Source organism: Salmo salar, chromosome 01 (genome assembly GCF_965601325.2).
Source record: "Salmo salar chromosome 01, fSalSal1, whole genome shotgun sequence".
NCBI classification, from domain to species: Eukaryota; Metazoa; Chordata; class Actinopteri; order Salmoniformes; family Salmonidae; genus Salmo; species Salmo salar.
Window position 1 is genome coordinate 13211018 of NC_138291.1, and position 11101 is coordinate 13222118.

Consider the following 11101-nt stretch of genomic DNA (forward strand, 5'->3'; position numbering starts at 1 on the left):
GAAAATAGCTTTCCTTGACCTTTCTCCATTATTATCTCTCCATCTCAGTTCTTGCTTGTTAACGCCCACATCTGACAGCTGTATAGGTTATAATGGTAGCAGGCCCTGGTCATATATGTTCCATTCCTTATATGGCTATTCTGTCTTAGCTCTTCAAACTGGACAGCCTAAATGCTGCTAATAATGGAAATGTAATCATAGTCATGAGTTTTGCTCCCACAACGGCAGGACTTAGAAAACCGATCCACAATGACCAGGATCGTGGTGTTGCCCTGTGATGGAAGAAGATCTGTCAGGAAGTCCACCGACAGGTGCGACCACGGCTGTTGTGGAATGGGTAGGGGTTGTAACTTCCCTCTGAGCAGGTGCCTGGGAGCCTTGCACTGGGCGCACACCGAGCAGGAGGAAACATAAACCCTCACGTCCTTGGCCAAGGTGGACCACCAATAATTCCCACTAAGGCAACGCACCGTCCGACCGATGCCAGGGTGACCAGAGGAGGGTGACGTGTGGGCCCAATAGGTCAAACGGTCGCGGACAGCAGACGGAACGTACATGTGCCCAGCTGGACACTGGGGGGGAGTGGGATCTGTACGTAACGCCCGCTCTACGTCTGCGTCCAATTACCACACCACCGGTGCCACCAGGCAAGAGGCCGGAAGTATGGGAGTGTGATCCATGGACCGCTCCTCTGTGTCATACATCCGGGACAGTGTGTCTGCCTTAGCGTTCTGGGAACCTGGTCTGTAGGACAGAGTGAAAACAAAACGGGTAAAGAACATGGCCCACCTTGCCTGGCAAGGGTTCAGTGTCCTCGCCACCCGGATGTACTCCAGATTGCGGTGGTCAGTCCAGATGAGAAAAGGGTATTTAGCCCCCTCAAGCCAATGTCTCCATGCCTTCAGAGCCTTGACAACAGCCAACAGCTCCCGGTCCCCCACATCATAGTTTCGCTCTGCCGGGCTGAGCTTCTTCAAAAAGAAAGCACAGGGGCGGAGCTTTGGTGGCGTGCCCGAGCGCTGAGAGAGCACGGCTCCTATCCCAGCCTCGGACGCGTCCACCTTCACTATGAACGCCAAAGAGGGATCCGGATGAGCCAGCACGGGAGCCGAGGTCAACAGAGCCTTCAGGTGACCAAAAGCCCTGTCCGCCTCAGCCGACCACTGCAGCCGCACCGGTCCCCCCCTTCAGCAGTGAAGTAATGGGAGCTGCTACCTGCCCAAAACCTCGGATAAACCTCCGGTAGTAATTGGCAAACCCTAGAAACCGCTGCACTTCCTTTACCATGGTGGGAGTCGGCCAATTACGCACGGCTGAAATGTGGTCATTCTCCATCTCCACCCCTGATATGGAAATGCGGTACCCTAGGAAGGAGATGGACTGTTGGATGAACACACATTTCTCAGCCTTGACGTACAGGTCATGCTCCAACAGTCGACCAAGCACCCTGCACAACAGGGACACATGCTCGGCGCATGTAGCGGAGTATATCTGAATGTCGTCGATATACACCACTACACTCTGCCCGTGCAGGTCCTGGAAATTCTCGTCAACAAAGGCCTGGAAGACTGATGGAGCATTCATCAACCCGTACGGCATGACGAGGTACTCATAGTGCCCTGAGGTGGTACTAAATGCCGTCTTCCACTCGTCCCCCTCTCGGATACGCATCAGGTTGTAAGCGCTCCTGAGATCCAATTTTGTGAAGAAGCGTGCATTGACTCGATCACACTGGCGATGAGAGGCAGCGGGTAGCTGTACCTCACAGTGATCTGATTGATATCTCAATAGTCAATATACGGGCGCAGACCCCCATCCTCCTTCTTCACAAAAAATAAACTTGAGGAGGCAGGTGAAGTGGAGGGCCGAATGTATCCCTGCCCCAGGGTTTCGGAGACATATGTTTCCATAGCCACCATCTCCTCCTGTGACAGAGGATACACGTGACTCCTGGGAAGTGCTGCGTCTACCAGGAGATTTATCGCACAATCCCCCCGTCGATGTGGTAATTTAGTCGCCCTCTTCTTACAGAAGGCGAGAGCCAAATCGGCATATTCGGAGGGTATGCGCACGGTGGAGACCTGGTCTGGACTTTCCACTGTAGTCGCACCGATGGAAACCCAGACACACCTCCCTGAGCACTCGCGTGACCACCCCTTGAGAGCCCTCTGTTGCCACGAAAAAGTGGGGTTGTGACAAGCCAACCAGGGTAGGCCCAGCACCACGGGAAACGCAGGAGAATCAATAAGGAAGAGACTGATTCTCTCCTTATGACCCTCCTGCGTAACCATGTCTAGTGGAGTGGTGGCCTCCCTAGTCAGCCCTGACACTAATGGTCGACTATCTAGGGCGTGCACAGGGAAGGGTATATCCACAGGAACAAGGGGGATCCCTAAACTAAGGGCAAATGAACGGTCAATAAAATTCCCAGCTGCTCCTGAATCTACGAGGGCCTTATTCTGGGAATGCGGGGAATACTAAGGAAATGAAATAAACACATACATGTGAGCAACAGGTGGCTGTGGGTGAGCCTGGTGCCAACTCACCTGGGGTGACATGATAGTGCCCTGCCTGCTGCCTCGACTCCCTGAGGAACCCCCCCAGCACCGATCAGCAGTGTGCCCTGCGGCCACAGATGGTGCAGGGAATGGCCCCTCCTCCGGTCGCCCTAAGTGCAGCACCTCCCAGCTCCATGGGCGTCGGAGTGGAGGTGCTGGGGGATGGAACTGACAGGCCCCGATCCGGACGTCCGCGGGCAGTCAGCAGGTTGTCCAGCCGGATGGACATGTCCACCAGCTGGTCCAATGTGAGGGTGGTGTCTCGGCAGGTCAACTCCCGACGGACGTCCTTGCGTAGACTGCACCGGTAGTGATCGATCAGGGCCCTGTCGTTCCATCCCCGCTGGCAACCAGGGTCCAGAAGTCCAATGCAAAATCCTGTGCACTCCTCGTCCCCTGCCTTAGGTGGAACAGTCGAACTCTGCGTAATGGTCCAACGCCGCGTCTCCCTCACTCCATACGTCATTGGCCCCACTCCAGTGCTTTGCCTGAGAGGCAGGAGACGAGGGCAGACACGCTCACACGACCCGAAGGAGCCGGGTGGACGGTCGCCAGGTAGAGCTCAATCTGAAGTAGGAACCCCTGGCATTCGACAGCCGTCCCATCATACTCCCTCGGGAGTGCGAGCCGGATCCCGCTGGAACCGGGTGAAGGAGGGGTGGACAGTGGGACCTGCTGTAGTGGGGCTGTTGGAGGCGCTGGACGACCTAATCCTCTCTCCCAATGATCCATCTTCTGCAGCACACGATCCATGGCGGTGCCCAGATGTTGCAATATGGTCGCATGCTGCTGGACGCGCTCCTCTATCTCTGAAGGGAGGGCGTCTGCTCCAGCTGATTCCATTCTTTCGGGTGAGTGATTCTGTCAAGAGGTCTATGTGTAGCTGGTGTATAGGAGTCAGGTGCAGGACAGCAGATAAGAGTAAATAAACGTATTTTACTCAACATATAATAAATCCAATACAAAAACAGAGCCCACAATAACGGACCTACCTACATAGAAACAATCACTCACAAACAAACATGGGGGAACAAAGGGTTAAATAATGAACAGGTAATTGGGGGATTGAAATCAGGTATGTAAGACAGAGACAAAACAAATGGAAAATTAAAAGTGGATCGGCGATGGCTAGAAGGGCGGTGACGTCGACCACCGAATGCCGCCCAAACAAGGAGAGGGACCGACTTCGGCGGAAGTCGTGACAATTTGACAGAGCTTGAAGAATGTTGAAAATAATAATGGACAAATGTTGCACAATCAACGTTTGGAAAGCTCTTAGAGACTTACCCAAAAAGACTCACAGCTGTAATCGCTGCCAAAGGTTATTCTACAAAGTATTACCCCAATGGTGTGAATACTTATGTAAATTAGATATTTCTGTATTACATTTTCAATAAATGTGCAAAATAGATGAAAACGTGTTTTCACTTTGTCATTATGGGGTGTTGTGTGTAAATGGGTGAGGAAAAACATATTTCATCAATTTTGAATTCAGGCTGTAACACAACAAAATGTGGAATAAGTTAAGGGCTATGAATCATTTCTATAGGGAATTGGGTGCAATTTTGGATGGAGCCTATATGTAACCTCTACCCCAGCCCAAGATAGAGTATACTCTTTCTGAAGGGGAGCCTGTCATTAGTGCTCAGTATTTCTGTTGTCACAGTAGAGAACATGGAACCTAGCTAATAAAGTTCAGAATGAGATTGAAGTTGGACAAACTATTTTGTGAGGTGAATGAAATGGCGACTCACAGAGGCCTCAAGAGATTAGAGTGAGTTGGAGTGAGTTATTACTAAATAATTGAGAACAGATAGTAGAGATGTGGAGAAACAAAGCTGTTTGGACAGATATAAACAGAAAGGTTATCTAAACCATAGACATGCAATAATATTGTTCCAGTTCAACCTGAGGATGAAAATCTGTTTACAGATTAACAGTCAGGGGGAAACTCAAAGTTCCTGTCCCTTTCGTTTCTCATTTTAAACTTCCCCCATCAGGATTTTAAGACCAAGTAAAGAACAACACAAACATACAGGTCCAGAGTGTCATCGTACCAGGGGTCAACGTATATCTGATATAGCAAAAAACTACAGCTACTAAACATGCAACTTGTTTTTCTTCTGCTCTGTTTGTTTGTTAAACCAGGTAAGACCTCTCATTATGGTCTACTGTATATTGGTTAATATTACGTATGTACTGTATTAGGGCTGAATCCTAACTGGAGATCTGCACCCACAACTCAATGTTTTTTGCATTTACCAACCATTTATATAATTTACGCAGAAGTCGAAGTGCATGGATTTCAAATTAGGATTTGTGCCTTTAATGATTACAATCATCACAACAAATGAATCTGCCAACACTACCCATTAAAATATACATTGTGTCACCAGTGTAGTTAAGGCTAAAAGTGTCCATTTCGTATAGTAAGTGTTACATTTACAAGCAGGGCTTTTTAGTTGCCTTCTCTAACCATTGTCTCTTTTGACAGCTTTTCTCCTGGAGAGCCAAAGGGCCAACTTGATCTTCCAGATTGGAGCACCGGTCATGCCTGCTGGTCAGACCGTCCAAATGTATTGTATGGGATCATTTGTTGTGAACAAATACACCTGGTACCGTCTGAACCTGACCGCATACACAGCTATGAACATTAACAGCAACTTTCTGACTCTACTTGTCACCATTGAGGACTCTGGACAATACGCGTGTTCAGGTTATTACAATGGAACAGTGTACTACAGTAATGTAGTAAACCTGACTGTGGTAGGTACGTGACTGGAAGTTATTTTAAATCAAAAGTCTCGTTAACTTCATAGTTATCACAAAACAAATGGTTAATTCTCATGGCATGTTTGTGGATGCTAGAATAGGGGATTGTGTTTTTCGACTTTTTTCACCAACTAATTACTTTCCCGTCCCAGGGGAACATACACAGCCAACACCAAGGCAACGCCAAATAGCTTCCTGGACTTATGCGAGAAAACCCTACTCATTTAGAGACACAAAGGGATGGCAGGGACTGCAGTTAAAGCTTCCTGTTGGAAAACCACTAAGACGACAGAAGCATAGCAGGCAGGGAGAGTTGAGTAGTTCAGCCAGGCTGAATTATTTTGACTTGTTTTTCACCGGAGCAGAACCCAGCACAGTTATGTCAGTGTTTATAGTAACAGCCCCGCCCCTGGCTAGGATAATGACCCAGCTTCCACCCTTCAACACCCCCCTCCCTCTATTCCATACTTCAACAATCTACACCCCCCTCTTCCACTTTATTCCATCCTTCTACAATCTGCACCCCCTCTCTCCCACTCTATTCTATCTGCACCCCCCTCTCCCACTCTCTTCTATCCTTCTACAATCTACACCCCCCTCTCCCACTCTATTCTATCCTTCTACAATCTGCACCCCCCTCTCCCACCCTCTTCTATCCTTCTACAATCTACACCCCCCTCTCCCACTCTATTCTATCCTTCTACAATCTGCACCCCCCTCTCCCACCCTCTTCTATCCTTCTACAATCCTACCTGGAATCAAAAAGGGTTCTACCTGGAACCAAAATGGGTTCTCCTATGGGGACAGGCAAAGAACCCTTTCGAAACATTTTTCAAAGAATTTAGTCTGGATCTGTAATCTGTGTTTATTTGAGTACAACAAAGTAGTTTATCATGTCCCCTCCTCTCTCTAGAGAGACTCTCCAATGTGTGGGTGTCATCCACACCCAAGGACTTGGTCACCATGGAGGGGCAGAGTGTCACCCTGTACTGTCAGGCCACCTCCCACCCCCCCTCTGTCATCTGGAGCTGGAGCAGGTTGGACGAGCAGGGTGGGTGGCAGGATGTGGGCATCGGGCGAGAGCTGACCCTGAGCATGGCAAAGGAGAGTGGGCAGTACATTTGCCAGGCTTACAGCAAGATCTTGGTCCTGACGCAGCAGCAACAAAGCCCCTCCCACACAGTCTATATCGTCTACTTCCCCATGACTGGTAATCTACTCATCAATCATAACATCCACATTAGTAGAAAACTGAGCTGATGACGATAATGTGTGGTAATGGTAGTGTGATAGTGACAATGTACCAAAAGAAAAGATAATGTACTGGGATGGTGCCTCTCACATTACCATGTCATTATTCTGTTTTTATAACTTTGGATTGCATTTATCAATAGTTTTATGTTGTCAAACCCTGCTGTTCAATGTATGTATCAATATTTGATGCACAGTAGTACTTTATAGCATAGGTTTGTAAAGTTTAAGATTTTAGTGTAAGCCTGTGGCACATCAATGTCAATACAGTTCAATTGACTGTTCCTCCTCTCCCCTTAGGCAGTGTGTATGCAGGAGTGGCAGGGTTGGTGCTGGTTCTCCTTGCCGGGGTCTTACTGACCTTGTTGCTGCTGTGGCTCTGGAGGCAGCGGGCCAAAGAGAGGGCCGGTCAAGAGACCTTGGCCACCAATAGTGCACCGGCCAAAGGTGAGTGACACTGTCAAGTATACTGCACTGTATCAACAGTTCTGCCAAGTCTTCAGCTATACTGCAGTTATTATTATAACATGTAGGCTACTGTAGTTACAGGAAGTAATGTGTTGTTGTAAATTATCAAAATATAGGACTATAGTAGGTTTCTGAAAAGCCTACAATGTTCATTCAGACATTGTAAGTGTTGGTTTGATTTACTGTGATGTATTTTCCATGTACTTCCAGGATTTACTGGACCTGCAAAAGCACCAAAGTAAGAGCATGATGAACAAATCATATTTGTATGTTTTACATTTGTCTGCCTGTGTATGAGATTATAATTAGCATTATGCTGGTCACTATGTTGATCACTATGTTGATCACTATGCTGGTCACTATGCTGGTCACTATGCTGGTCACTATGTTGATCACTATGTTGATCACTATGCTGGTCACTATGCTGGTCACTATGCTGGTCACTATGTTGATCACTATGTTGATCACTATGCTGGTCACTATGCTGGTCACTATGCTGGTCACTATGCTGGTCACTATGCTGGTCACTATGCTGGTCACTATGTTGATCACTATGCTGGTCACTATGCTGGTCACTATGCTGGTCACTATGCTGATCACTATGCTGATCACTATGCTGGTCACTATGCTGGTCACTATGCTGGTCACTATGCTGGTCACTATGCTGGTCACTATGCTGGTCACTATGCTGGTCACTATGTTGATCACTATGCTGATCACTATGCTGGTCACTATGCTGATCACTATGCTGGTCACTATGCTGATCACTATGCTGGTCACTATGCTGATCACTATGCTGGTCACTATGCTGATCACTATGCTGGTCACTATGCTGGTCACTATGCTGGTCACTATGCTGATCACTATGCTGGTCACTATGCTGGTCACTATGCTGGTTACTATGCTGATCACTATGCTGGTCACTATGCTGGTCACTATGCTGGTCACTATGCTGGTCACAATGCTGATCACTATGCTGGTCACTATGCTGGTCACTATGCTGATCACTATGCTGGTCACTATGCTGATCACTATGCTGGTCACTATGTTGATCACTATGCTGATCACTATGCTGGTCACTATGCTGGTCACTATGCTGATCACTATGCTGGTCACTATGCTGATCACTATGCTGGTCACTATGCTGATAACTATGCTGGTCACTATGCTGGTCACTATGCTGGTCACTATGCTGATCACTATGCTGGTCACTATGTTGATCACTATGCTGATCACTATGCTGGTCACTATGCTGGTCACTATGCTGGTCACTATGCTGATCACTATGCTGGTCACTATGCTGGTCACTATGCTGGTCACTATGCTGATCACTATGCTGATCACTATGCTGATCACTATGTTGATCACTATGCTGGTCACTATGCTGATCACTATGCTGGTCACTATGCTGGTCACTATGCTGGTCACTATGCTGATCACTATGCTGGTCACTATGCTGGTCACTATGCTGATCACTATGCTGATCACTATGCTGGTCACTATGCTGATCACTATGTTGATCACTATGCTGGTCACTATGCTGGTCACTATGCTGGTCACTATGCTGATCACTATGTTGATCACTATGTTGATCACTATGCTGGTCACTATGCTGGTCACTATGCTGGTCACTATGCTGATCACTATGTTGATCACTATGCTGATCACTATGTTGATCACTATGCTGGTCACTATGCTGGTCACTATGCTGGTCACTATGCTGATCACTATGCTGGTCACTATGCTGATCACTATGCTGGTCACTATGCTGATCACTATGCTGGTCACTATGTTGATCACTATGCTGATCACTATGCTGATCACTATGCTGATCACTATGTTGATCACTATGCTGATCACTATGCTGGTCACTATGCTGATAACTATGCTGGTCACTATGCTGATCACTATGTTGATCACTATGCTGGTCACTATGCTGGTCACTATGCTGATCACTATGCTGGTCACTATGCTGGTCACTATGCTGATCACTATGCTGGTCACTATGCTGGTCACTATGCTGATCACTATGCTGGTCACTATGCTGATCACTATGCTGGTCACTATGTTGATCACTATGCTGATCACTATGTTGATCACTATGCTGATCACTATGCTGGTCACTATGCTGATCACTATGCTGGTCACTATGCTGGTCACTATGCTGATCACTATGCTGGTCACTATGCTGATCACTATGCTGATCATGTGTCTGCTGTCACCACTAGGGGGAGGAGTCAGGCCCAGGCTGGGGATGAGGGAGAAGTCTACATGAACTGTGGTGAAACCAACCAAGCCTACAGCGACCTGTCCCCCGCCTACATGACAGGGGATGATACCTATGCCACCTTGGGATGATTCCTACGCCACCTTCAAATCACATAAAATTGTATTAGTCACATGCTTCCTTACGAGCCCCTAACCAACAATGCAGTTTAAAACAAATACGGATAACAATAAGAGATAAAAGTAACAAGTAATTAAAGAGCAGCAGTAAAATAACAATAGCGAGACTATATATCTATACAGAGTCAATGTACTTAGAGTTATTAAAGTGACTATGCATAGAAGATAACAGAGGTGTAAAGGGGGGGGGGGGGCAATGCAAATAGTCTAGGTAGCCATTTGATTAGATGTTCAGGAGTCTTATGGCTTGGGGGTAGAAGCTGTTTAGAAGCATCTTGGACCTAGACTTGGCGCTCCGTTACCACTTGCCGTGTGGTAGCAGAGAGAACAGTCTATGACTAGAGTGGCTGGAGTCTTTGACAATTTTTAGGGCCTTCCTCTGACACTGCCTTGTAGTGCCTTGTGGTCGGAGGCCGAGCAGTTGCCATACCAGGCAGTGATGCAACCAGTCAGGATGCTCTCGATGGTGCTGATACCTACGCCACCTTGGGATGATTCCTATATTTTGTCATGAGAGAGGGTAATGGGACTTACCCAAGGACAGGAACAACATATGCATATGTGACATGAATGTAACACTAAAATAATCTGCTTGATAAATCACATACTGTAGATAACAGAAGAGTTAAATCATCCATTGCTCATTCTAAAACACTGTGGGGCAGTTTCCCAGACACAGATTAAACATAGTCCTGGACTTAAAAACTATTTCAAGAGATACTCTATTGACCATGCTTTTTCATCCAGGACTATGTTTAATCTGTGTCAGAGAAACTGTCCTTAAGAGAGTTAGAGTTTGTTTAATATTTGAAGAGAAGCTAGACTTGATTTCTAAAAAGTAGAGGTTTGAAAAGTATTTTTCTTATTTGTCTGCATTCATAGTGATATTTGTCAGAATCTTTTAATGGAAGCTTTGAATAAAAATGTTTTTGTGAAACAAAAAAACAGTCATTTCAATAACAATATATCTGTTAGTTCATATTTACATTGAGAGTGCAGCACAGCGTATTAAACAATATGTTTTAAATGCATCACATACATAGAGATACAGTTACTGCAACATTTATACCAGAGGTCAAATTAACTTCATAACCCACACGTCTCTGTTAATACTTCAGTAGCTGGCAGTTGAGAAGTCAAGTTCATCACATGGTTACCAGCCTCATACAAGGACCGTGAAGCGTATTATTCCCTCATTCTTTACTATAACAATAGCTATAACAATAACCCACTGGGCAAAAACTGGTTGAATCAACGTTGTTTCAACAAAACTTTTTTTTTTTTTTTTTTTTTTGCATTTGTTGATTTCACATTGAATTCACGTTAGTTGACAACTCAACCAAATGTTAATCAAAACTAGACGTTGAACTGCCGTCTGTGCCCAGTGGGATAGCGATGCTTCACATATTTAAAAATGCTCCCAGGATTTGTTTTGCTATGTTACAAAATTAAATTGCAAAACAAATACAGTTTCACATCTCACCACACATGAAAAGTTTTGCAATTCCATAAGTGGTGAAGACCCTGTAGGCTAAAATCAATGCAATTCTTAGTTTCACAATTACAGTTTCAGTTCATTACAAAAGGTTAGTTTATCACAACATGCATGAACTTGACGGCAAGCCAGCATCCTGAAAAGCTAACTA

General features: G+C 46.2%; 1 protein-coding gene across 1 annotated transcript; it reads left to right on the top strand.

Moving 5' to 3' along the window:
- The first annotated feature begins 4555 nt into the window (after nt 1-4555).
- On the top strand, nt 4556-10395 carry LOC106562077 (Fc receptor-like protein 5). The gene is made up of 6 exons (XM_014126672.3): nt 4556-4706; nt 5053-5328; nt 6244-6540; nt 6882-7028; nt 7260-7287; nt 9278-10395. The coding sequence occupies exons 1-6, from the start codon at nt 4664-4666 to the stop codon at nt 9405-9407; spliced, it is 921 nt and encodes a 306-aa protein (XP_013982147.1). The 5' UTR covers nt 4556-4663; the 3' UTR covers nt 9408-10395.
- The last annotated feature ends 706 nt before the right edge of the window (nt 10396-11101 follow it).

Excerpts from the sequence above, each read along its gene's own strand:
- LOC106562077 (XM_014126672.3), top strand. The coding sequence starts at position 4,664 with ATGCAACTTGTTTTTCTTCTGCTCTGTTTGTTTGTTAAACCAG. Across the intron at positions 5,329-6,243 it reads AGTAAACCTGACTGTGGTAG|AGAGACTCTCCAATGTGTGG; the intron begins GTACGTGACTGG and ends TCCTCTCTCTAG. Across the intron at positions 7,288-9,277 it reads GGACCTGCAAAAGCACCAAA|GGGGAGGAGTCAGGCCCAGG; the intron begins GTAAGAGCATGA and ends TGTCACCACTAG.